This window comes from Mus musculus, chromosome 5 (genome assembly GCF_000001635.26).
Source record: "Mus musculus strain C57BL/6J chromosome 5, GRCm38.p6 C57BL/6J".
Lineage (NCBI taxonomy): Eukaryota > Metazoa > Chordata > Mammalia > Rodentia > Muridae > Mus > Mus musculus.
The window spans coordinates 107,368,753-107,395,478 of record NC_000071.6 but is presented as its reverse complement, the minus strand read 5'-3'; the positions used below and the strand labels follow the sequence as shown (position 1 = coordinate 107,395,478).

The window sequence follows — 26,726 nt, the reverse complement described above, 5'->3', positions numbered from 1 at the left end:
TGCAGGAAGACAGCAAAATCACCGTATTTTTGTAAAATACAGTCAAACAGATCCCCATGTTTCCATATTTGAATGAGGTTTACAAGCTCATTGTTGAGTACATCAACTTTGTTCTCACTGTAATTGGATACAAGGAGATAAACTTTCTCTACATTTTATATTTAAATCATTTCTAAAATATTTTTATTAAAAGGGAATAGACTTTATACTTGGATATATACATATATGCATATATGTATTCACACATATTTTATATATACATATACATACATACATATATATATATATATATATATATATAAAGAGAGAGAGAGAGAGAGAGAGAGAGAGAGAGAGAGAAAGAGATATCTCCTGAGGTGACTGTTCATGTATAAACTTTTTATGATTTCAGACTTAGCAAATTTTAACTACTTACTTCTGCATTATACACAAACTAATGTGATACAGCAAAATGTAATACAAACTGTAAATGTATCCGTAATAAAACAGAGAATTACAGATAGATAATAATCTATCTTTCCTATAGTGATTGCACTAAAAATTTCAGAATTTTAAGCTTTAAGGGGAGGGTTTTGTCTTTATACACTCTCGGATTTATACATGTTAGGCACTTCACTGCTAAGCTACAATTCCAGACCTGTCTTAATAACTTTTTAAAAATTGCTATAAAGAAAAAAGTTTTTAAAGGGGCCAAAAATGTAAGAAGCCAACATAAAGAAGGAAATGGTAATTTTCCCCTTCATCTTCAGAAAAGCCCACTTATATGCTGGTAATTAGCTCCAGGAGGGACAGCTGCAGTTGTAATGATCCCCCTGCAGCTGTGATGCCCCTCCCTCAGCTGTGATGCTGCCCCTGCAGCTGTGGTCCTCCCCCACAGATGCGGTCCTCTCCCTGAAGTTCTCCCAAGGTGACTCTGGTTATCTCAGTGCAACAGCAAGGAGAAGTAAGTGGCACAGTTATTGTGGCCGTGGGTGCTGTGTGGCTTCCTGAAAGGAGCAGAGGTGTGAATGAACTACAGCTGACTGTCCAGGGGCAATGAAGCAATGAACAAATCATGAAAACTCAGACCCATGGCCACATGATGCTCAACTGAGTGTAAAGTCAGAAATGTAAAGAGACTGCAATCATAGTGTTGCAATTTTCATATTCAGTGTTGTGGGTGTAAAGCAAGCAGCGTTCAGAAGGTTTGAATTTAGTCAAATGATACAACCAATAGTGTTGAGAAGTAGACTAGGGAATACTTACAATAACCTATCGCAAGCGTACAATAAGCAAAAATATCTTAACCAATCAAATAAGGCCTTCTAAAAATATAGTCAATTTTGATGTATAGTTGGGGTAAGGCACAGAGGGCATGAACTAGAGATGCATTGTGTTTCACTTTGCTCTTTAATCATACGGACAGAAGTTCTTAGGGAAAGGCCACGGATATGTTAACATCCTTTCATGATGTAGATGGGCTCTGTGGCACAACTGATAACACATTGCATTTCTAGGATGCTCAAGAAGTCAAAAGTTCCTACCAGGACGACTGGCTAAGTACAAGTTTTTCCTTCTTTTTTAAAAAAAAAATTATTAATCACTTTATTCGTTTACATTTCAAATAATATCCCGTTTCCCAGTTTCCCCTCCTCTCTCCCAGTGGAAGAGCTAGGGGAAGAACCGAAGGAGCTGAAGGGAATTGCAACCCCATAGAAAAACAATATTAACTAAGTGGACCACCCAGAGCTCCCAAGGACTAAAACACTAACCAAAGTGTATATATGGAGAGATCTATGGCTGCAGATACATATGTAGTGGAGGACGGCCTTATCTGACACCAATGGGAGGGTTTTTAAGAAAGAAAGAATGCTAAGATGGAAAACTGAAAGAGAGGAGGAAATATATGGGCAAAAAGAGACACTTGTTACTCTGTCTGGTTTTATGTATGATGACTATGATAATTCAACTGTCAAGCGCTAAAAATGGGGAGGTTGTGGATCTGGGGAGTTGGCTCTTCTTGTTGCATGTTGAACAAGAGGCCAGAGGGAACAGGACCATAGACCACAGATAGGGAGCCTGCTTTAGCTATACTTTTACAAAGAGTTTTAAAGAAATGATGATGTTTCTATTTTTTTAATAAACGTTTTAGGGGCTATCACTATTTTTTCAAAGTGTTAGGGAACAGGAATAAACTTGGAGAGGTCACTTCTGAACTAAAGACAAATCCTGGGAAACCTTTCCTCTCCCCACTCTCCCCTCACCCCACACTCATGCACCATGAACTTTGCTGCTTCCTCCTTATCATCCTCCTCTCCCCTCCCCTCCCCTCCCCTCCCCTAAATGTCTGCATCAAATGCTATCGTCTCTCTTTAAAGCTGAGCTTAGTTAAAAAATTATCCTTCTATTTATACCTCTAGGTGTGGAAAAACTCCCCTCAGGTCTTTTGGAAGCTGCTCTCAGCTGTTCTCCTAGCTTACCTCTATTTCTCTCTGCCACCCACCAACCTAAGAAGCACTCCCTAGGCAACCCACAGCCACACTTTCCTATGATCCAGAGAGGGTAACAGACGCCAAGGGATGAAACTCTCACTCAACAAAGACCAGACCAGACCAGAAATCAGCATCTACAGGCACCTCAATCACGTTAAGCCCCAATGCCTACACACCAGTGCAAAAACCACAATGATTACTACTCTAGGCAATATGCCTCCACCTGAACCCAGGAACCCTACCCTACTATAGTAAGCCATAAGAAAGGCAACATAGCTACGAGATAAGGATTTCAAAATAGCAATTACGAATACAGTTAAGGACCCTAAAACTGATAAGAACGAGTCCTTAATGAGGCCTCTGAAAACACAAATGAACAGTGGAAGGAAATAATGAGAATGGTTCAAGGCCTGGAGGTGAAACAGAATCATAAAGACAACCCAACTGAGGTAAAACTAGAAATGAAAAAAATGTAGGAAGTCAGACAAAAATATCAGAGAAAGCCTTTCCAACAGAGCACAAGACATGGATGAGAAAATCTTGGGTGTTGAAGACAAGGTAGAAGAAATGGATAATTCAGTTAAAAAAAAAAAGTGTTAAATCTAAAAACATTCAGGCACAAAACATCCAGGAAATCTGGGACACTATGAAAAGATTAAATCTACGAATAACAGAAAGGAGAATAAACCCAGGCCAAAGGCACAGAAACTGTTTTCAATAAAATCATAAAAGGAAAGCTTCCCAACCTAAAGGAGGTACTTATCAAAGTACAAGAAGCATACAGAGCAACCAATACACCAGAAACGAAAATCTCCACAATAGTCAAAACACTAAACATACGCAACAAGATGAGAACATTAAAAGTATTCTCAGTGGAGACTCTGAAAGCCAGAATGGCCTAAAAGATGTTCTACAAATTCTAGGAGATGAGAGATGCCAATCCAGACTAAACTTTCTATCTATATATCTACAGAACTCTATACCCAGCAAAACTGTCAATCACAACAGATGGAGAAAGAAAAATATTCCACAACAAAACCAAATTCAAGCAGAATCTACCTATGAATCCAGCTCTACAGAAGGTACTTCAGCCTGAAAAGGCTGACCACATCCAAGAAACACAAGGAATAAATAATACCAGAACACTGAGTCACAAGGGAGGATGGGATTCAAACTTTAACAACAGAAGAACTACCAATAAAAACTGCTTGTTGTTCATTCTCAAGAAGAGTTTCAAATCCCCCAATAAAAAGACACAGACTAACATACTGGATTAGAAAACAGGATCCATCTTTGTACTGCACCCAAGAAACACACCTTACTATCAGTATAGACATCACCTCAAGGTAAAAGGATGGAAAAAGATATTCCAAGCAAATAGATCCCAAAAGGAAGAGATTGTAGCCATTTTAATATCTGACAAAATAGACTTCAAACCAAAACAAATCAGAAGAGTCATGGAAGGACACTAAATACTCATCAAAGGAAAAATCCACCCAGAGGACACTGCAACTCTACATATCCATGCACCAAGCACAAGTGCACCCAAGTTCATAAAAGAAATGCTAAAACAGCTAAAATCACATACTGAACCTCACACATTGGTGGTGGGAGACCTCAGTACCCAACTCTCGCCAATAGATAGGTCATCCAGACAAAAACTAAACAGAGAAATACTGGAGTTGACAATGTTACAAACCAGTAATATAACAGATACTTACAGAACAATTCATTAAACATAAATGCATATACCTTCTCTGTACCTCATGAGACTTTCTCCAAAGTTGACCACATGCTGAGATGCAAAGCAAATCTCAACAGATACAAGAAAACTGAAATAAGCCCCCTGCATCCTATCTGACCACCATGGATTAAAGCTGGATATCATCAACAACAGAAACAATAGAAAGTTTACAAACTCATGGAAACAGAACAACTTCCTACTGAGTGAAAAATGAAACAAGTTAGAAATCAAGAAGGAAATTAAAAACTTTTCAGAATTGAATGAAACTGAACACACAACATACACACACCTGTGAGACACAATGAAGATGGTTATGAGGTAAGCTTGTGGCACTAAGTGCCTACGTGAAAAATTTGGAGAGATTTTTCTCATATTTGTAACTTAGCAACAACCTGAAAACTCTAGCATAACAAAAAGAAATAACACCCCACAAAAAGTGGACAGCAAGAAACAAATTCAGGGCTGAAATCAATGAGATAGAAACAAACAAAAATACAAAGTTTCAATGAAACTATGATTTGAAAAAAAAAAAAACATTAAGAGGGCTGGAGAGATGGCTCAGCAGTTAAGAGCACTGACTGCTCTTCCAGAGGTCCTGAGTTCAATTCCCAGTAACCACATGGTGGCTCACAACCATTTGTAATGAGATCTGATGCCTTCTTCTGGTGTGTCTGAAGACAGCTACAGTATACTTACATATAATAAATAAATAAATCTTTAAAAAATCATTAAGATTGATAAACCCCTAGCCAACAAGATGGCTGCATGTAGAAGAATCCAAATAGATCCATACTTATCATCCTGCACAAAACTCAACTCCAAATGGATCAAGGACCCCCAACAAAAGGCCAGATACACTGAATCCGATTAAAGAAAGTGGGAATAGTCTTGAACTCATTAGCACAGGAAAACAGCAATTAACATGGGACCTCATGAAACTGAGATGCTTCTGTATGGTAACAGACACCAACATTGGGACAAAGGGGCAGCCCACAGAATAGAAAAGATTTTTATCAACTACTACCCATCTTGTAGATGGCTGATATCAAAAGCATATAAAGAACTGAAACAACTGGATATCAAGAAAACAACCCAATTAAAAATGGGGTACATGGGGGCTGGCGAGATGGCTCAGTGGTTAAGAGTGCCGACTGCTCTTCCGAAGGTCCCGAGTTCAAATCCCAGCAACCACATGGTGGCTCACAACCATCCGTAATGAAATCTGATGCCCTCTTCTGGAGTGTCTGAGGACAGCTACAGTGTATTTACATATAATAAATAAATAAATCTTTAAAAAAAAATGTGAGGCCTTTGGCTCAATCCCTAGCACAAAAGGAAGAAGAAACTTAAAGTAAAAGAAATGCTAAAGCATACTTTTAAAAAAAATGGGGTACATAACTAAGTAGAGAGTTCCCAAAAGATGAAATACAAATGGCTGAGAAATGCTTTTCAAAAATATTCAACATCCCTTTTCAACAGGGGAATGCAAGTCAAAACTAATTTGAGATTTTATCTTACCCCAGTCATAATTGCCAAGTTCAGTAAAGCAAATGAGAGCTCATGCTGGTGAACATGTGGGGAAGGGGAACATTTATGCATTGCTAGTGGGAGTACAGACTTGTACAACCACTATAGAAATCAGTGTGGCAGTTTGTCTAGAAGCTAGAAATAGATCTACTCCCAAGATCCAGCTACCCACTCTTGGGCACACACCCAAAGACCCCGCGTCTGATTACAGAGACACTGGCTCATTCACCTTCATTGCTGCTCTCACTCATGAAAGCCAAACTGGAAACAACACAGATGTTCATCAATGGGACAAAGGATGACTTCAAAAAGTTCCATTTACACAGTGGGATATTAAATTTCAGCCATTAAACAAAATTATTAAATTCACAGGTAAATGGATAGAGCTAAAAATGAAATCATCCTGAGGGAGGGAACACGGACCCCAAAAGACAAATTCTATATGAATTCTATTGCGTGTAGATATTAGCTTTGAAGCCTTAGATAGGCATGCTACAATCTATATAATCACAGATGTTAGATACAGAGTAAGGTACCAGGGGGAAAGGGAAATAGAATATATAGTTATTGAGAGACAGGGGGTAGTGTAGAGGAATTTTAATCCAGGAACCTGGCTGCTCTGGCAAGGGATCGCATCCAATGATCTTCGAGGTCTGTATGATCTGGCCAGAATGCAGGCACACCCGGGATTACAGTGTTATCTGGCTGGAATACAGACACACCCTGAGTACATACTTTCATTCCCTAACAGTGAAGGTGTAAGGCTAGTTTGTAGAAGGAAGCAGCCATGTTTGAAAGTGAAGTCTAATTGAGGGACAGATAAAGTGACAAATCAGAAAAAATTCTGACAGAATGAGTCAGAGATATGCCCAGCTCACACAAGAACAGCACATGAACAGAGAGAAACTATAAGAACAGAGAGAAAGAGAGAGATTAGAGAGAGAAAGGTTGCACAGAGAACAAGCTAGACACAGGTGAAGGCAGAATACGGCAGAGAATGAGAAGGAGCCAGAAGATTAGAACTGATTGCGGAAGGTAGTATGAGGTCAAGTAGAGCAATTCAGTGAGAAGCTGAGAGAAGCTGCATTTAATTAGTCAGTTTGGAAAACTAGATTGTAAGGAGGCTAAAAGCTTCCAGGCCTAGGCCTAGGGATAGTTAGGACAGAGCCATGCATTTGCACAGCTTTGGTAGGGCTCTCATCTCAGCCCATCATCTGGGGAAGTAAAAGCTTTACACATAGGGGAGACTGGAGTGGGAACATTAAACAGGGAGAGTGAGTGGAAAGCTGTAAAAGAGAGAAATGGGGAGAGGCAACTAAGGGCCATCTGAGGGGCCATATGGCAACCTACTACTGTCCCTTATTAAATATATATACGAAAGAGATCTAAATGGAATCCCCAAGTAATGTGGGAGATGGTACCTCAATTAGACATCTCAGTGCCAGGTGAAACCTCCAGTGTCAGGAATGGATTATATTTCATTGACAGTTGGCCAAAGGGTCCATGAAACTTCCAAACATTTCAGGCTATTGCCAAGGATATTGGCTGCTCTCCACAAACTGATGGTAAGGCCCCATTGCGAAAGACAACACTTAGATATCTCACTGAATACAGGAAAGTCAAGCTGGTGCCTACTTAAAGCCTCTGTCCCTACTGACTGGTGTCCATGGTACTGGAAGACACCTGCCTGCTTCCAGAGGAGAAAAACAATCACCAGCCCCACCACAAGACTAGTCATCAAAGATGACATCATCCCTGCATAGCTGATATTCTGGTGCAATAAAAACAACATATGTTGTAAGCAATCATTCTCTAATTAGAATTAAGTCCCACTCTGAAATGGAACCCATGCTGACACTGCTTGGGTGGCCATGGGCATAGGAGAAAACCACATTATTGTTTTGCTAAGGGAACATGGCAATAAAATGATTCCTAATGATATTCTGCTATACACATAGATCAGTGTTTCTCTCAGCCATCTTATGAAAAGCTCCTTCCTACAGTAGACAGAAACGATCACAGAAACCCACAACTGGACAATGTGCAGACAGTGAGGGGCTTTGGAACACTCAGTTCTAAGTGGGATGTCTTCATCAAAGCCCTCCCCTCAGGGTTTAGGCTGATCCATGGAAGAGGAGGCAGCAAGACTGTAAGAGCCAGAGGTGATGGATGACTACAGGAAACAGTGTCCTCTGGTTAAAACAGGACTGACATGTATGAACTCACGGATTGTGCCAGCACACATAGTCTGCACAGGTTCAAGCCTGATGGGGTCCCAGTGCTGAGAGGGTTAAGTTGACACAGGAAAATGACATCTGCTTGCAAAGGAAAAATTAGTCTTCTCCAATGAAGTCCTGCTGGGCATATTAACCACACTTAAGGGGGGGCCAAGACCCAGCAGCAGGTAAACAATGGAAAATGACCTCAATGGGTTTTTATCTGCTTTTTGTCTGATTTTGCTTTGTTTGGGCTTTTTTCCCCTGGTCCTTTGCTTGTATATTATGGTTTTGTATTTTTTACCATTGTATGTGTGCATGTTCCTTGTGCTTTCTCTTTGTTATTTATTTATAATCTGGTTTGTTTGCCTGTTTTCCAATGAGAGAGGAAGAAGAGGTGGAGTTATGTGGGTGGGAGCATCTGGGAGGCGTAGGGACAGGAAAATTGTGATCAGAATATATCATATAAAGTTTTTAATTAAAAAGTAGAAAATAGGTACAACAAAATATCTATCACTTTAATTCTGGTTGTTTCCTGAAAGCAATGTTTCCTGAAAGCAATACCATCTTCTTACTCTCTTTCTCTCTCTCTTTCTTGGTTCTTCTCAATCAAGGAGGTCTGGCTATGACCAGAATCTGAAGATTGCTATGTGAACCAGGCTGGTCTTGAGTTATCAGCAGTGACTCCTTCTCTGCCTCTGCCCCCCAAATACTGGAATTACAGCAGGTGTGCACTGCCCTGTCTGGACAGCAGGTGTTCACTGCCCTGTCTGGACAGCAGGTGTGCACTGCCCTGTCTGGACAGCAGGTGTGCACTGCCCTGTCTGGACAGCAGGTGTGCACTGCCCTGTCTACATAGCAGGTGTGCACTGCCCTGTCTGGACAGCAGGTGTGCACTGCCCTGTCTGCATAGCAGGTGTGCACTGCCCTGTCTGGACAGCAGATGTGCACTGCCCTGTCTGCATAGCAGGTGTGCACTGCCCTGTCTGGACAGCAGGTGTGCACTTCCCTGTCTGGACACACACTGAGTTTGTACTTTAGATCACAGCATTGCCTTAATCAGGTTATATTTCAAATGTTCAAAGGTTTAAAATTTTAAAAAAGATTACATATGGTTAGACATGCATGCAGTTTGAAAAATGACAAAACATCAATGTTTCATAGGCTATAATTTCCCCTGGTTAGGCAAATATTCATTGCTATCACCTACACATTTTAAGAAATGTCTGACACATTCCCACAGAAGCTTGTATACACAATATTTACTATTACTTTGCTTAAAATTTAACACCTTTCAAATCATAGCTAATATTACTTTAAAACAAAAGGCAGTATGGAATTTAAACATGGAACTAGCAGAGAATCTGACACACTGTGACTCACATGGAAACCAAGTATTCTTGTTAGAAGTTCTGTTACAATTCTGACAGCAGACACATATCTCTTTGAAAAGTTAACAACTCAGCCAGGCATGAAGACACACTTCTGGAGTCCAGTACTTGAGAGCTGAGGGCAGGAGAATCAGGAGATCAAGGCCAGCCTTGGCTACATGTTGAGTTCACCAAAGCCAGCCTGAGTATATGAGACCCTGTCTCAAACAAGGACACAAACCAACTAACCAACAAACAGGTTTAGACAAAAAACAAAAGTTAAAATCTCAACAAAACGTGTTTTATATACTTTTATGTATTCTTCATTTGTTTTCAATCTGATGATCCCTTTTAGACTTAGATCAGGACTATATTACATCACTGACAGTCCTCTTTAGGATGAATAAAATCTATCCACTTTCAGAGGTCAAAATTATAAAACATTTTATCAATTATGTCATTAAAAGAACATATTTATTAAAATGTAAATGAAAAATTATTTAGGGCAGTCAGAACACAATCAGTGATTGACATTCTGGTGTTTAAAGTAACCACTTTAACCACGCCCACTGTAAACACTTTTACCTTTCATTTAAAGTTGAGGGTTAATTTACAAACTGAGTTTTAATCAAAGTTATTTTCAAACATTGTCATAATGTCACTTTGAAGAGTCATATCAATGGTACCCGCCATCTGTAGAGAAGAAAATATTCTAATTAGTTTAAGAGCTATGAATTTATATAAATAGTTATACATTTGAAAAGGCTTCATACAAAATATAAATAACTTAATGACCTCATCTACAATTTTTAATTAAAATATGTGGTTCCTTTAAATATATTAACCATGTGATAAAATGCCACAAGAAAGTAGATGTGAAGTTCAATTCTCCAACTAAGAAGAACCTCTCAGTACTTAGGGAGAGTTAGTAAGATTGCAAGCTGGAGCTGGTGGTGACAGCAAATGCCCTTGGAAGACAGAGCAGGCTGATCTTCCAGTTAATGGCCAGCCTGGCTACACAGAAAAACCCTGGCTTGAAAAAAAACACAAACACAAACACAAACACAAACACAAACACAAACCCCCAAACCCAAACCAAAACCAAAACCAAAAAGAGAGAGAGAGAGAATGATGATGATGAGAGTGCCCTGTCTTGTTTATTTCTGTAATCTAGGAGGTACTAGGCACTAGACACAGTAAATTGCTTAAACCAGGTTGGAATGATTGCTCAGTGGTTAAGGAAGTACACTGTCCAGACAAAAGACCCGAGTTCAATTCTTAGCACCATGTCAGATGGGTCACAAGTGCCTGAAATTCTAACCAGGCAGATTGACTAATCTGGATTCTGTAGGCACTCACACACTCATGTACATAAAGGCACACACAAACACACACACACACACATACACACACACACACACAGAGAGACACTCATGTGAACACATATGCACTCACATGAATCACACACATGGGAACACACATAAGTAAATAAATAAAATAAATATTTTAAAAAGTTTAAAGTAATCTTAAGCAATATAATCCTTGTGTGAGAGAATTATAACAGGTAAATGTAAGAGCTATGGGCTTTCATTGATCCTGGCACTAACTGTGATAAATTCTACCCAAATGTGCTCTCTATGAACGTGCTCCATGTAAGTATGCTCAAACTGTAGCACAGTCCTAGGAACAGTGCTCATTTACATATTAGCGATCTTAGAAATGGGCTACAGTGAGAAAGCACTAAGTCAATCAGCAGATGCGTGGCTTCTATATTCTTAGGCTTCTTCTGTCATGTAACGCTGGAATTCATTGAGAGAAGGCTCTAGTATAGAGTTAGCACAACCCTTGTATGAGGGAATGAGTGACACATGAGGCCAGTGGGGATGCTCTAGCAAGGGCACAGGTTCCAAGGTCCTCTGTCCCAAGTAATAGCAAACATGAAAATTTAAAAGGGTTCTGCCCCCACCACACAAAATAGTCACAGGTCAGTGAGATGTAAAAGCCCTAGCAGCTAGTTGGTTGGTTCTTGGATGTGAACTGGCATTTTCATTGGCTGTGTAGGAAGACTTAGAGCCATGACCTACTACTAAAAGGATAATAAAAGCTTTAACTATTCAGCACCACAAAGACGAGAAGGCTTGTGTGACTTGAACACATTGTAAGAAATTCTTTTCTTATAAGACTTTTTAAACATGAAGCTCCTAGGCTGCCGACAGTCTAGTCTGCATAACTACACGAAGCTTGGTTTCTCCTGCCTCGTGAGAGCTTGAGATGTACTCCTGATCTGAGTGTCGTGTGACACTGCCCTATGTAAGGCACACTGAAGAACTGGAAGAAAGTGTAATGAAACCATTTTTATATTTAAGTAAAAATGCAAATTTGTATTTAAAGGGTATATGTAGAATCTTATTTTAGACTTACATATATCTTAGCTAAAATCTACTCGTGTAGACTACTTATAAGTAGAGAATCAGTCTCTCCACCAATTTATAGTAGGGACCACAACTTCACTACCACTTGACTTTGTGGCAGGCTAGAGGCTGGAGACTGCGTTCTCTATGTCCCTATCACACTCCAGCCATTCAGATGAAAGACTACAGGGCTGATGAAGGAGACTGGCATGATGTGGACTTTGAGGTGCTGTTAAATGTCCTGAGCAGAGCTTAAGATATTGGCAATGCCATCAGGCCAAGCTGGGATATTAGGTGACACCTAACTCTTGAAAAAGTACTAGAAGGTGACTAAAGTCAGGCCTTTGTGACTCCTAACAAGAGGACTTATGAATTTTAGTATAAAATTCCCAGTTCCCCAAAGAAAAACAATCCCTGTAGGCTTAGATTTTTTTTAAAACCTATTTTAATATGGGTTCTTAAATGTTTTGACCCCCTTCTAGCCCACTGTCCAAAGGAAGGGGAGAAAAGATGGTAAATAGGACCTGTATGTGGACCTGTTTAGAAGTAGTTCTTTGAGGGTGATTCTAATCTGTTTGTCAGAATACTAACAGTCTAGTCTAGTAATGCCAGGATACCAAGCACAAATAAACAGCAGCGGCATGATCCAGCAGAAACAGCCAGGCCTCCACCTAATCAGCCTGAGTCAATGGGAGCAACCAAAACCAGCTGGGACACCAGGAGTTCTTTGTCATATCCCTCTCAATGAAGAAAAGATCAGTGAAGACTCAAGACCAAGGAAGTGTTGCAAGGCTAGCTATGCAAGCACCTCATCACTGTCTATTGAGCCCTATTTATACTTTCTCCAAATATCATGTATCCTCCCATGGATCTTGACTCAGCAACACACCACGTAAGTCTGCCTCAACAAGATACCATGTGAGTCTCCATCACATTACATAACCCAAAACTTTCACTTCAAATCCCACAAATATTTGAAAACAGACAATAGAACATGTCTAGTATGGTAGAAGTTCTATCAAAGCAGTGTGATATGATAAACTCTAAACAGAGGATGTGGGTCAGTGCTAGCGGGCATTCTTAGCAGGTGTAATATCCTGGGTTTATCCAAAGCACCACAAACAGTAAAATAACCACGTTTAAATGTCAGTCATCGCGCCGGGCATGGTGGCGCACGGCCTTTAATCCCAGCACTCGGGAGGCAGAGGCAAGTGGATTTCTGAGTTCGAGGCCAGCCTGGTCTACAAAGTGAGTTCCAGGACAGCCAAGGATATACAAGGATATACAGAGAAACCCTATCTCGAAAAACCAAAAAAAAAAAAAAAAAAAAAAAAAAAAAGTCAGTCATCTCTTGCTGGAGGCCAAAGCCTTAATCCCATTATTCAAGAAGCTGAGGCAGGAGCATGGTGTGTTCCACGTGAACTTAGACTACATAGCTGAAGTCCTATCTGAGAGGAAAGTAGGGAGAAAGCAGGGCAGGCAGAATTTCATTTGTTGTTTTCTAGGAAGTTAACATGCAATCAATGCCACAGCTAAGAAGAAACATTTAAACATAGATATGCACAATTACAGTGGTAACTCCAAGACTCCATCAATAGAGCTGTCAGACAGTTTCTGGCTCCCACTCTCACAGCCATTGCAGTACATTGAACTCCATAGAGACAGCTCGAGCTGGACGGGCACTGGGCGACTCTGTGCCTCTCGGAGGAAAATCAACTAAACATGGGCAAAGGAGATCCTAAGAAGCCGAGAGGCAAAATGTCCTCATATGCATTCTTTGTGCAAACCTGCCAGGAGGAGCACAAGAAGCACCCAGATGCTTCTGACAACTTCTCAGAGTTCTCCAAGAAGGGCTCAGAGAGGTGGGAGACCATGTCTGCTAAAGAAAAGGGGAAATGTGAAGATATGGCAAAGGCTGACAAGGCACACTATGAAAGAGAAATGAAAACCTACATCCTCCCCACAATGGGGAGACCAAAAAGAAGTTCAAGGACCCCAATGCACCCAAGAGGCCTCCTTCTTCTTGTTCTGTTCTGAGTACCGCCCCCAAATCAAAGGCGAGCATCCTGGCTTGTCCATTGGTGATGTTGCAAAGAAACTAGGAGAGATGTGGAACAACACTGCAGCGGATGACAAGCAGCCCTGTGAGAAGAAGGCCGCCAAGCTGAAGGAGAAGTGCGAGAAGGATATTGCTGCCTGCAGAGTTAAAGGAAAACCTGATGCAGCGGAAAAGGGGGTGGTCAAGGCTGAAAAGAGCAAGAAAAAGAAGGAAGAGGAAGATGATGAGGAGGATGATGAGGAAGATGAAGAGGATGAGGAAGAGGAGGAAGAAGAGGAAGAAGATGATGATGATGAATAAGTTGGTTCTAGTGCCGTTTTTTCCTTGTCTATTTAACCCCCCTGTACACAACTCACTCCTTTTAAAGAAAAAAAATTGAAATGTAAGGCTGTGTAAGACTTGTTTTTAAACTGTACAGTGTCTTCTTTTGTATAGTTAACACACTACCAAATGTGTCTTTAGATAGCCCTGTCTTAGTGGTATTTTCAATAGCCATTAACTTTGCCTGGTACAGTCTGGGGTTGAAAATGGCATGGAAATTTAAAGCAGGTTTTTGTTGGTGCACAGCACAAATTAGTTATATACGGGGACAGTAGTTTGGTTTTTGTTTGTTTTTTTTTTCTCTTGGTTTTATTTTTGGGTTTTATTTTTTTTCATCTTCAGTTGTCTCTGATGCAGCTTATACAAAGATAATTGTTGTTCTGTTAACTGAATACCACTCTGTAATTGCAAAAAAAAATGCAGCTATTTTGTTGACATTCTGAATGCTCAAGTAAATAACATTTTTTATTTTTTAAAAATAGAGCTGTCAGACAAATATTCATAAGAAACTTCGGAGTGAAACTGTGTAGTGGATCAAATGAACTCGGGATCTACAGAACACGCCATCCGGTAGCAACAGAAAACATGCTCTTTTTCATGCAGCTCATTTAACTGGCTTTTCCAAAGTAGATCACATTTTAGACCACAAAGAAAGTTTTAACAAATACCAAATCACTGGAATAACCTCTTGTGTTCATTCATATCATAATGAACTATAACTAAAAATGAGTAGAGAGAGAAACCACACAAACACATGAAAACTGAACAATTCACTTTCAAATGATCAGTGAGTTAGCAGAAAATCTAGAATGAGAGGAAAAAGAACAGACCTGAAGAGCTTGAGAGTACCAGAGGCAAACAATGCTTCAAGATTTGAGCCAGAACAATGACTGTTCAGGATTATAGCCAGGAAATCTGGCAAGAACTGGCAAATACAATTGCTTTAAATTAACAACTTCGAATCAAGCTGGGCGTGGTGGTGCACGCCTTTAATCCTAGCATTTGGGAAGCAGAGGCAGGTGGATTTCTCAGTTTGAGGCCAGCCTGGTCTACAGAGTGAGTTCCAGGACAGCCAGGGCTATACAGAGAAACCCTGTCTTGAAAAACCAAACCAAAACAAAACAAAACAAACAAAAAACCCCAACTATGAATCTCTAAGCATGGGGAATGAGAGTGGAGAGACAGTCTACAGAGTGTTGAAACCTGCCAGCTATTTATCTGATGGGGACTGCCACTCAGAACAGACAGGGCAAACACAGAAAGGGCAAATAATGTAACGTGTAAATGAAGAAAACCAATCTGATCCATAAAGGAGAACACAAAAGCAAGACTGCATAGCAATAAATGCATAGCCACATGCTCAGCATCTCCTGCCACAGTGGAGCTCAAAACCACACTGACATCCATCTCCCACAGGCAAACGGTAATCAGCAAGAAAACAAAAGCAACAGATGCTCTCAGGGATGTAGGGTGCTCTAAGGAATGCTGGAAGCAGAAATTAGTAAAGACATTATGGAAATCAGTCTGGAAGGTCTTCAAAAAGAAGCTATAAACACACACCCTGCCATTCCTGGGCACACCCAGAGGAATCAGCATCAGTAGATAACAGACACCTGAACACCCACCACATTTACCGTGGTACTATTCACAGCAGTTAGGTGCTCATTAACAGATGAATAGATAAAATTTGTCATGTATATATCTATATCTATAATGGAGTATCCCTCAACTGTTAAGGAGAGAGAATTTTCGTGTAGGCAGGAAAATAGGACTGAAAACCATCATGTCCAGCAACATACACCAGACTCAGAAAAGAAAGAATAGATTGTGTGGAAGCTTGATTTTTGTGAAAGTCACAAGAATAAAAGGGAAACTATTTGACAAAGAGGCTCGTAGGAAAGGCTTCAGTCAAGAGTATTTTGTGGGGTGTGAATATGACCAACACATATTCATAATGAACCTAGTTATAATTTACACATAGTAATAAAACATACAGACACGGAAGATACAACACAATGAGTTAATTCTACTATAATATGGACTTGTGTCTGTGTGTGTGTGTGCTCACGCTTGCACACACACACACATATACATGTGAAAGCTAGAGACTGACATTAAGTATCTTCTCTGATTGCCCTCCATCTTCTCTATTGACATAGGGTCTCTCACTAGAACCCAGAGCTCATTATTGGTTCTCGTGTCTAGATAGCCACTTGCTCTGCTGATTCTTGTCTCCAACTTTCCAGTGTCGAGATTACAGGCTCAATGCTCACCCTGCATTTAGTAGGTTCTTGGGATCTGCACTCTGGCTTCATTCTTGCACAGCAAGTGTGTGCTTTACCCACTGAGCCATTTCTCCAGCCCCACACTGTGGACTTAGGGAACTCAGGGTTACAGTGATGTGCTGGTGCTGACAGTGCTGTTGAAGTCTGTCTCCTCTGGGCATGGCAGACTGCCATTTAAAATCAGAGCAGCAGCTTTATACACATGGGACCCTCACAAGACTGGGAGGAGGCTTAAAGGTGTACGAGACACTTCCCCTCCCTGGGGATACAGAAGCAGTTAACTGTTGGAGATGAGAAAGACTCCAGTGGACAGATGCCTAAAAGCTGCCAGGTTCCTATACATGACCCCCTCACCCACACTTACTCCTGTAAACAACTCCAGTTACACTCATGGGTTCATGAGTGAGATTTGCCTGGAATGATATTTTTAGATTGGAGGACACAGACATGCCATGCCATACTTGACACAGGCAGGACCATGATGCAGGGTAGATGCCAAGTGCAGTTGCACTGGCCCTGTGAATGACAGCCTCTGAAGCTGAATCACCTCACTCTGCGCTATTGAGGTGAGTTGTATGCTGTGTACTGTCACCCCGAGAAACACTGACCTGGAAGACACGCCATGTCTGACTGATCTGAGCTTTCTAAGGGCAGTAATGGCCAGCAGTGATTGCCCCACTCACACGCCAGTCACTTCCTTTATGTGCTCAAAGTATGCTCATTTACTTTGTTACAGGGAATTGTTATTTTCTTTTTAAAATGAGGAGCTTCAGTTATAGGAAGAATAAATAAACTGCCAGGGGCAAAATCTAGTAAACATCAGAGGCCAGGCTTTGAGCCCAGGCAGTCTAATGGTCCCACAGTGTGTCTGCATTACAGTAAGCTTGCTCATTTAGATTATGAAACCTGATTTTAAGCTCTTATTTTAGACCAATGAGGTGACACCGCCGTCTCTGAGATGTCTCGGGCCCAGGGAGCTAGTGTACTCACTGCTTCTCTTCTCCTGCGCTCTTGCTCTTTCTCCCTCGCTAGATTCCGGTCTTTGAGAAGCCAGAGCTTGCTTACGTCTTGAGCTTCCGACGGTGGCTGCTGTTCACTCTGATCTTCTTCAAGAGACTTATCTTGCACTTTACTTGATAAAGATTCTAGAGTCAATCCACTTCCAGGCTCCCTTAAAGAAATAGAATGGCTCAAAGTAGGTTTCAAGTTCCTTAACATTTTTATTATAATGACATGATTAAACAACTACAGAAAGCCATGTCCTGGGTTCCCGGCTATCAAGGCCTTCTTGCCTTCCCTTTTTCCTCCTTTCTTGACAGGACCTTATGTAGCCCCTATGTAGCTAACGATGACCTTGAACTTCTGATCTTCCCCTTGTTGGGATTACAGTCAAGTACTACCATACCAGGGATCAAATCTAGGACCTTGGACATATTAGGTGAACATTCCACTAACTGAGCTATACACCGCTCCAAACCCCTGAACTTTACTTCTGAATGACAAGTTTTACATAGGGCAATCTATATTAACAACAAAAAGGAAAGGTTTAGAAAACTGTGGCCCTGAACACAACACAGCATTGTCTTCCTATAGTAGAATGGAAATGCTTGGAAGACAGTTCAGGGAAATATATAATAATTATAATTTGGTAACAGTTACAAATTTACTAGCTTGATTTCTTTGCTATTTCTGTCTTCTACTAAATAGACACAATAATTTAGAGAAATACTAATAAGCTACACTTTTTTGTAATGACAATTTGTTGTGTGTTCTACTAGACAACTGAATCACAGTAAGCTGACAAACTGCCAAATACATTCCTTAGTCTCCCATGGCCAGTAAGGTCGGTAAGCACAGACCTCTGATTTTCTTGAGATACTTTTGGGTCCTTCGCATTATGCTCCAGGTGTTTCCGCATCTGCTCCTGTGTCCGGGCCTTTACCTCCTTTTCTATTGCAGCTTTTCTAAACTGGTTGAAAAGCTCATCTGAAGACTTCAGTACACTTGATGCTTTCACTGGCTTCCCTAAACTTTTCCAAGAGTCTGCATTCTTAATCTTTATATCCTAAAATGACAAATATTGATTCAGCCTATGTTAGATGTCAATCAGATTTTGGAAGGAAAATGATATCTTCTGTCTTGTTAATAGAGCAGGCTTAGGTTGTAAAAGCCTTCATGGACTTTAACTTTAGTTGGGGAAAACGGATATTTAAACTCTATTTATCTAAGATCAAACTAAAGCACCAAGGTTCTAGACAGTTTCAATGTAGTTTACTTCTGCGTGTTAACAGGGTGAACTGTTAGGTGTTTTGTCCAGACAATTATCTTAAGAAACAGTGAAGCTGAGCTTATGCTCTGAGTACTTCTAAGGAGGAAGAAAAGAAATGGTGTATTCAAAGTTTAAAAATGTGTCTCTAAGGCCTGGAACAGGCCCTCACAGTTCAAGTTTCTCAACATCTAGAAGGCAAAGCTGCCAGTGTGTGCTCTGAATGAGGGGGGGGGTGGGCTCTTCTGCAGACTAAAGACAGCTTGACGCCACTGCTACACACACACAAACAAACAAGAAATTCATCACCGCAGCTTGGAGATACACAAGCAAAAGTTTGGCTTAGGGATCTAATCTTATTTAAGTTAGTGTTTAACAATCTTCCACATAACTCATATTACATCTCAGGTCCTCTCAACCCTTGAGAACAATCACAACATTTTTACCTTCTGCGCGGGAGCATGGCATTCTGGCTCCAGCACTGTGAGGCTCTCAGCAGAGGTGTGCACCACAGGGGGGCCAAGCAATACTCGCTTGCAATCACCTAGAAGCACATACTCTTTAGAAAGGAATAACACAAATACGTCAGGGTACTTATCTGGAGTTTAAATTTCTTTTTCCTTCCATGTCAGACATCATAAATATAAAATAGCCAGATATAGTGGCACATGCCTTTGATCCCAACAGTCAAGAGGCTGAGGCAGGAGGGTAAGAAGTTTAAGGTATGCTTGTACTACTTATAAGATCCTGATTAGGGAAAGAGAAAAAAAAACCAAAATAAGGAGACGCATACACACATGTATGTCTGTGTACATATATATGTACATATATGGAATAAGAAAAATAAGTTTCTATACATCCTTATTATGGTATCTGTTGGGTTATATTATAAAAGTAAACATTTCTCACTTGAAGTGACCTTTGATTGTTGTTGTTGTTTTCTATTTTTGTTTTGGAACCATGAAGGGTTGACATACCATGATGTTGAGCAGGTCTGTTCTCATGATATGGAGCTCTAAAGTTTGTAGACTTGATTCCGCTCCAGAGGTGGATCTGGATTAAGCTGCTAGTCATAAAAATTCTGCTTTTCCCCTGGTAAGCCAATGTACGGCTTCTAGGGAGGCAGGACAGTCCATGTGAAAATGAAAATGCAGAGCCTAGGACAATGCATACTATAATACCAACCTACCAGGCAGAATGTGCCAGCTGGTGCTGTGACTGGCATGGGGGTGACTGTAGCTAAGGTCTGTTCTACAGGAGGAATTCATACCTTGCAGTATAAACTTGGTCAAAAGCTCATGGCTGGGGATAAAGATCATAGAGGAGAACCTACTGATATTTTGTTGAACGGTCATAATGTCTTCACATTATTTATGTTTTTGTGCATAGATATGTGCTCTCAATCTTGGTCAGAAAATCTTTTTGTAGTGGGCAGCAATGCAGAAAGACATGCAACTGTTCAAAGTACTGAGAATGCATGACTGAGTGCTCAGCTCTAAGTGGGACACATGCCAATTTCCCTCTCAGGGAGCACTGCAGAAGAGGCAGTGACGGGGATAGGAAGGAGCACAATGAAGGGCTGTCTTCTAGACATGACATGGATGTTGCATTCATGAGCTCACAGTAGTTATCTGAACAAGATCAAGCTGGTCAGCATTTCATCATGGAGAATAGGAGCTCACAAGCCCCACCCCTGCCTGAGGAGCTCACAAGCCCCACCCCTAGCTGAGGAGCTCACAAGCCCCACACCTAGCTGAGGAGCTAGCTATTGGCAGTTGATGGATTCTGGGGATAGAGTCCTTGTTTGTTTGGCAATATGGCTACTGGTGGGTTGCCCAGGCTGTAGTGGAGGCTCTACATCAGTGTGCATCCCACAGCAATCAACACTGACTGGACTCTGTGGATTTGGTTTTTGTTTTGTTTTGTTTTGTTTTTGAGACAGGATTTCTCTGTATAGCCCTGGCTGTCCTGGAACTCACTCTGTAGACCAGGCTGGCCTCGAACTCAGAAATCCGTCTGCCTCTGCCTCCCGAGTGCTAGGATTAAAGGCGTGCACCACCACGCCTGGCAGATTTGGTTTTTAATAAAAGAGGAGGATATGAAATTGGGAGGAGACATGCAGAGAGATGTTCAAGTGGAGTTGGAGGGGATGTGACAGGACAGAGACACAAAATACAACAATCCCGTTTGAACTCTCACCAGTATTGATTGGTTGATTAAAGGACAGAGAAGAAAAAGCAAAATTAGCTGACCCAAACTCATAAAATTCTAGATCATCTAATGCTGTGGGGATGTATATCTAAGCTTCTACCTCCCTTCAGTCCCTTGACTAAATCATGCTTGTCTTCAAGCTGAGGTTAGGGTAGAGCTAGAAACAGAACAGAGAGAGAATGTGACACTGTCAGAGGAGGAGTGTGTGGGTTAAAGAACAGATCTTACGTTTAAACCCTGGACAGCCCAACACACCCAAACTTCACAAGATCCCGGACACTCAACACGCGTGCACTTCTTAAACTCACGTGGAATGGAAAGCAAAGTTCAGAACTACAACCCTTCTGAGCTGCCACCAGACTTAGGCAGGAAGGAGAGTCTGTGTGGAAAGTAGAAACTCTAGAATGATTCTCAACTTGTTGATAAGAGGTAGCAGTGTTGCTATCACTAAATAAAAGGGGAAGATTAGGATCTGGATGTTGAAAGGCTGCAGAGGTGGCACTGGCTGTTTTTCAGTTCCCATCACCCACACATGATGTACAACCATCCATAACTCTAGTTCTAGAGGAGCTAAGCCTGTCTTCCAGCCTCTGTGGGCTTCAGGCATGTACATGGTGCATAGACAAGCATGCAGACAACACACATATGACATAAGAATTAAAATAATAAGTAAAACCCTTTTTAAAATCTGGGGATTGAAAAGTGGGTATTTGGCCGGGTATGCCTTTAATCCCAGCACTTGGGAGGCAGAGGCAGGCAGATCTCTGAGTTCGAGGCCAGCCTGGTCTACAGAGTGAGTTCCAGGACAGCCAGGACTACACAGAGAAACCCTGTCTCAAAAACCCAAAAAAGGAAAAGTGAGAATTTTGTTTTCACATGGTTTGCAATGGTTACTTGATGTTTAAATAAAGATGCTCTAGTGTTGTATAAGTATGCCTGGGGCCAGGTACATTTGAATTGTGCAAGTAACAGAAAAAACAAAAAACAAAAAAAAACCCAGAGATTTCCCAGATGCAGTCTACATCAGGTTGTCTCTCAGCCTTTCCGTCTCATGCTATCGAGACTCACTGTGGTCAGCACACTGCTTTGAGGGGAAGATCAGGACTTGTTCAGCAAGGCTGGGTGGGAAGCTCTGTGGTTAAGTAGGAAGGGAAGCAGCTGGCTGGGGGCAGTGACACGCACCTGTTTCCCCAGCACTTGGGACGCTGAGGTAGGTGGATTATGAGTTTGAGAATATGTGGGCTATATACATAGCACAATCCTGTCTCAAAAGAAAACAAAAGTTAAAGCTATCAATCAACCTTATCTAAAGGCAGTCATACCAAAAGGTGACTGCAGGAAACATTCAGAGAGGTGGGACAATCAAGAGAACAGGGTCATCGAAGCCTAGGATGGCAGGAAGGGTCCAACTGGGAGCAGCACGACCACAAAAGTTATCACTTGACACATCAAATACCATAGCTCTCCTTTCTCTGGAGTCCTCACCTCTAGTCCTTGCGAGCTTCCTTCCCATGAACCGATGCTGGCCCACCTACCATAACTAACACAGCACAAGTGCCTTGTGGGTGCAGTGCTCAGCCTGCCTGAGAAGAGTCTTTCAACCTTTTATTTTTTTCTCTTTGGAGCACTCACCACAACATCTCATTGTCTCCTCTTCTGCTCTACAAGAGCTACCCCTAGCCTCCCTTTACAGGAAGTTTAACTGCCCTAAGCACCGTCTTTGCTCAGAGCTCCATCAGCTTTCTACTAACTGCACTCTCACCCAAGACCAAAGCCTTTCAGCTGCTAGGGTCTCTGTGATCTGCCCTGCCGACCTGTTCATACTTATTTCTACATTTCCTGTTGATCAAACCAGTCATGTTGAGGTCAGTTTCTTAAAAGTTTTTGAACATTCTGTTCTTCCATCCAGACTGCTCAGTCTAAATGCATACAGGGAAGTCTTATCTGCTGCAGTGTCCAGCTCAGATGTCCACAGCAGGGTGCCCCTTTCTGAAGGTTTAGGCATCAGGCTTGCCTTGCCAAGGCCAGGGTTAAGTGGGAATCTAGACGCCGCTCTAGCCTCTTCCTTCTTTTCAAGGGCGCCACCATCTCCCCACTTGCTCGCTCACAATCGCACGCTAGACAGCAGCAGGTTCTTCCTACTTGGCTCGGGCTTTATTAATGCCTTTGAACATTCGGACCTTTCCAACTGAAAAAAATAACTCTCATGGCTGCTTTAAAAAGTTCTGTCTTTGTGTTAATAACCCAGCTATTTCCCCTTGGCCTCACTGAGGCATCCACCAGGGTCTACGCAGTTTGTAGAACCCTGGCTGCTACAACTCCTACGTAAGCTTGGAAGAGCAGCGCTTCTGCTGTCCGTTTAGACCTCTCTGTCCCTGTGTCCACTGCAGCCTCTGCAGCCAGTGTCTGTTTAGACCCCTCTGTCCCTGTGTCCACTGCAGCCTCTGCAGCCAGTGGCCCAGGTGGTGGCCCTTCTCAGCCCTCTCTCCTCTCATTACCTCTCCTTCCTTTTTGTCTCCTGTCTTTCTAATTTTTCCTCTTCTTCTTTTAAGATCAGGATGGCCTCAAACTTCCAGCTTAGACAAGCCTCACGCTGCAGTGCAGCATCAGGACCAGTGCTTTGATTTGTTAATCTCTTTACTGACATTTTCTTTCCTAGAACTACTCTTCTTAGTTTGCATATTTATTTCTTCCTTCCTTCCTTCCTTCCTTCCTTCCTTCCTTCCTTCCTTCCTTCTGTCCTTCCTTCTGTCCTTCCTTCCTTCCTTCCTTCCTTCCTTCCTTCCTTCCTTCCTTCTGTCCTTCCTTCCTTCCTTCCTTCCTTCCTTCCTTCCTTCCTTCCTTCCTTCCTTCCTTCCTTCTGTCCTTCCTTCCTTCCTTCCTTCCTTCCTTCCTTCCTTCCTTCCTTCCTTCCTTCTCGTGGTTTCCTAAATTACATCCATTTTATCTTAATCGCTTGTGGCAATGCTTAAGTGATGTTAGACTCTTTAGTCCCAGATACCCATTTCTGCTTTTACTCACCCAGCTGCATAGCCAAATGAGCTCTACCTCGTACTTCCCGTCCAGCTGTTAGGTTATCTCCTCTCAAGCCTTACACCTTCTGCTACAAAACTACCTTCCTATGCTCATAGCATTAGTTTTGGTTGTAGTAACTTTGACTTAGACGACAAACTCAGCTTTCTTCCATGGTACTGACTAATCAGAGTATCTTCAACTTAACCCACAATTTAGTAAGCAGCAAATTTTTTCTTTATAAACTTTTTATTGCTGTTTTGCCCAGTGCTGGGTTCTGAACCTCAGGCTCATGCCTGTCAGGCAAGTGTTTTACCAATAAGCTACTCCCTCATCCCCTAAAGTATTGTAGTTCTTTTTTTTTTTTTCTTTTTTGCAGGGGGGGGGGGTGAGGGTGTCTTTTTGTTTGTTTGACATGTTTCTGTTTGAAGTTCCTTGTTGCATAAAAATTAAAAGTTGAAATGCTATGGTAGTCTGAGAAAGAAACTGTGACCTAGGACAGCTACATGTTCTTCTTATTCTTCTCACAGGATGCAAATGCTCTCCCTCTGGACACAATTCACCCTGCCTTAGCTGGCTCGACAATCTGCACCTGCCTCTTTCTCTCTGGTTTGTAGGGCCTTTTGTATTTTGGAGGGTGGTGGGTACTGGGAAATAAACCAGAGACCTCATATATGCCAACAATACAATCTACCACTGAGCTACAAGCCTAGTCCCCATCCATGTTTTTCTTGATCTCCATTTTCTTCTCCTCAAGGATGAGCTGTAATTTGAGTTACAGACAAAGCAGAGTAGCATGGAGCCCAACACCAGCGGCAACAAGAGCATCAAGACCCCAGTGCCCTTCCCAGGCTGGATCAGCTCAAGGCCTTCCCTGGGTACATAGTGAGGTCAGGGAGAGGCTGGAGGAGCTGCAACTCTGACAAAGGAAAACAAAACCTGCTTTGTTCTCTCCACACCACTGCAGCTTGCTTTCCACATGGTGGTAGAGCAGCATTTTCCAAGTAGCTAGAATATGGTTAAACTTGGGTAGTAAAAGAGATTTTTCATCATCTATACACTCTAACAAATTGAGTATAGATACACAAATATTAGGAGTGCTCATGTATATAAAGCAGTTTCCTGGGACCTGGCTCATTCAGTGATGCTTGGGTGTGTAACACTGACAACACCATTGTGTCCCCACACGTGCCTCCAGACACATGTGGACTACAGAGTCCATTTCTCAGCCAGAATGGCTGACTTGTGTTTCTTACCTGAAAGAGGCTGAGTCTGCACAGATGCAGTGTTCTCTGTGGCCTGCAGATGCTGTGTCACTTGGCAACCAAGCATCTGCTGGGAGTGCTTCCCTGGGGCTCCGCATGGTGCTGTGCTCTGCTGAGCAAGGGGAGCTTCAGCAGAGGTTATGTCTTGCACAGAAGATTGTATCTGCTAGACAAAGATTAAATTATCCTTCAGACCTCTAACCACACAAAAGCATAATTAAGAGATCTGGAACACAAGACATAAGCAGCAGACTAACGATGCTTTAATGGTACCTTCTGAAAATGCATTACACCTTAAGTCACACACACACACACACACACACACACACACACACACACACACACACACACACACAGAGTCCTGCTAGGGCAGACTCTGCAGGTGAGAGGATCAAGGTCTAGGAAGAGTAAATACCTTGTTGGATGCCTAAGAACTTGGATCTCTGGAGTCCTGACTCTCCTCCTAATTTTTGTTTAGAAATTTTACATAGGACCCCTCACACTCCATTTTCTGTACCAAGGCAGTTCCTCTGTATTCACAGCCTTAGGTTGAACTGAAGTTTCTAAAACTTGTTCTACTTAACCGCTTGGCTTATACAGTAGTTGTATTTATTAGAAGGAGGAAGCCAAGTCATTTCTCTAGTCAACAGCCTTTGAGAGGAAGTCTTTGAACACCTAGTTAATGATTGAAAACAGTGACTTTTTAATATAAACAAAATAAATGTTTTATTTTTTTTTTCTTTTTGAGTCTCTTGCTATATAACTCAAGCTAGCCTAAATCTGTGGTTGTCTTTCCTCTGCTTCCTCAGTGTGGACACGATTTATGTGCTAAACTATGCCCACCGACCTCCCCTCCACATAAAACATTGTCGAGAAAGTCACTACTACATTACCACTACACTAGCTGTTACAACACACACCCTGCTTTCAATGCTGAGGTTAAAGATTCAACTTACCTTTATATTTTCTTTTGGAGGTAAATCATTCTGTTTTACTCCAGTAAATTTAGGAAATATTTCTGAAAATGTATATAGATAATTATTTCAACATTTGTAATCTTAACAGAAAAGCCCTACCAAGTTACAGGTTTTCTATATTAGAAGTGAAACTAAGAACCAAGAGGCCTCGGTTCCCTGGCCACGGGGCTTCAGTCACAGGTAAAGCTTTCAGGCAGATGAAAGGCCAAGTTCAGGAGCCCTGTTATAAAGTGACTATGGTTGGTAATAGCTTTTAAGTGTTTTAACACAGAAATATATAGTGGTAGACATGTTAATGTAAGTGACTGAACTGTTTTTAAGATGCATACATACATCAAAATCATGGCAGACACCCTAAATGTATCTTTTTATTATTTTTCAAGGAAAGAAAATAATACCACTGGGGCTAATGGGGGGGGGGGGGAAGAAAAGGCTCATTTCAAAAGAATGCTTTTAATACAAATCTCTTAAAGTCACCGAGTTTGCCCTATTTAAATTAGTCAACTTCTGTTTAAATGAGAAAAGTTATTTCTCCAAACTTCTTTGTTCAGGATGTAAACACCCATTCAGAAACTCCACTTTGGATTATGT

At 41.5% G+C, this 26,726-nt stretch overlaps 1 protein-coding gene, 1 long non-coding RNA gene and 1 pseudogene across 15 annotated transcripts in view; 2 read left to right on the top strand and 1 right to left on the bottom strand.

The window, feature by feature from the left end:
- Positions 1–24,860, top strand: part of Gm17202 — a 61,505-nt gene extending 36,645 nt beyond the window's left edge. Inside the window, exon 5 of one of the 2 annotated variants that reach the window (XR_389494.4) lies at positions 24,424–24,860. This is a non-coding gene — a long non-coding RNA (predicted gene 17202). Of the gene's footprint in view, positions 1–2,399; positions 5,998–24,423 lie in introns of those variants that run through there. The other variant, XR_880524.3, reaches the window with a different exon arrangement.
- Brdt (bromodomain, testis-specific) overlaps positions 8,418–26,726 on the bottom strand; it is a 55,946-nt gene continuing 37,637 nt past the window's right edge. For 5 of the 13 annotated variants that reach the window (XM_011249398.3, XM_006534728.4, XM_006534730.4 and 2 more), the window contains exons 14-19: positions 26,115–26,176; positions 25,150–25,324; positions 19,117–19,229; positions 18,264–18,469; positions 17,395–17,575; positions 8,418–10,021 (exon numbers count right to left, since the gene is read on the bottom strand). In XM_011249398.3, the coding sequence (XP_011247700.1) occupies positions 9,953–10,021; positions 17,395–17,575; positions 18,264–18,469; positions 19,117–19,229; positions 25,150–25,324; positions 26,115–26,176 (806 nt within the window). In that variant the 3' untranslated portion in view covers positions 8,418–9,952. The other 8 variants (XM_030254059.1, XM_030254060.1, NM_054054.2 and 5 more) reach the window with 8 other exon arrangements.
- Gm8152 lies at positions 13,224–14,184 on the top strand (annotated as a pseudogene).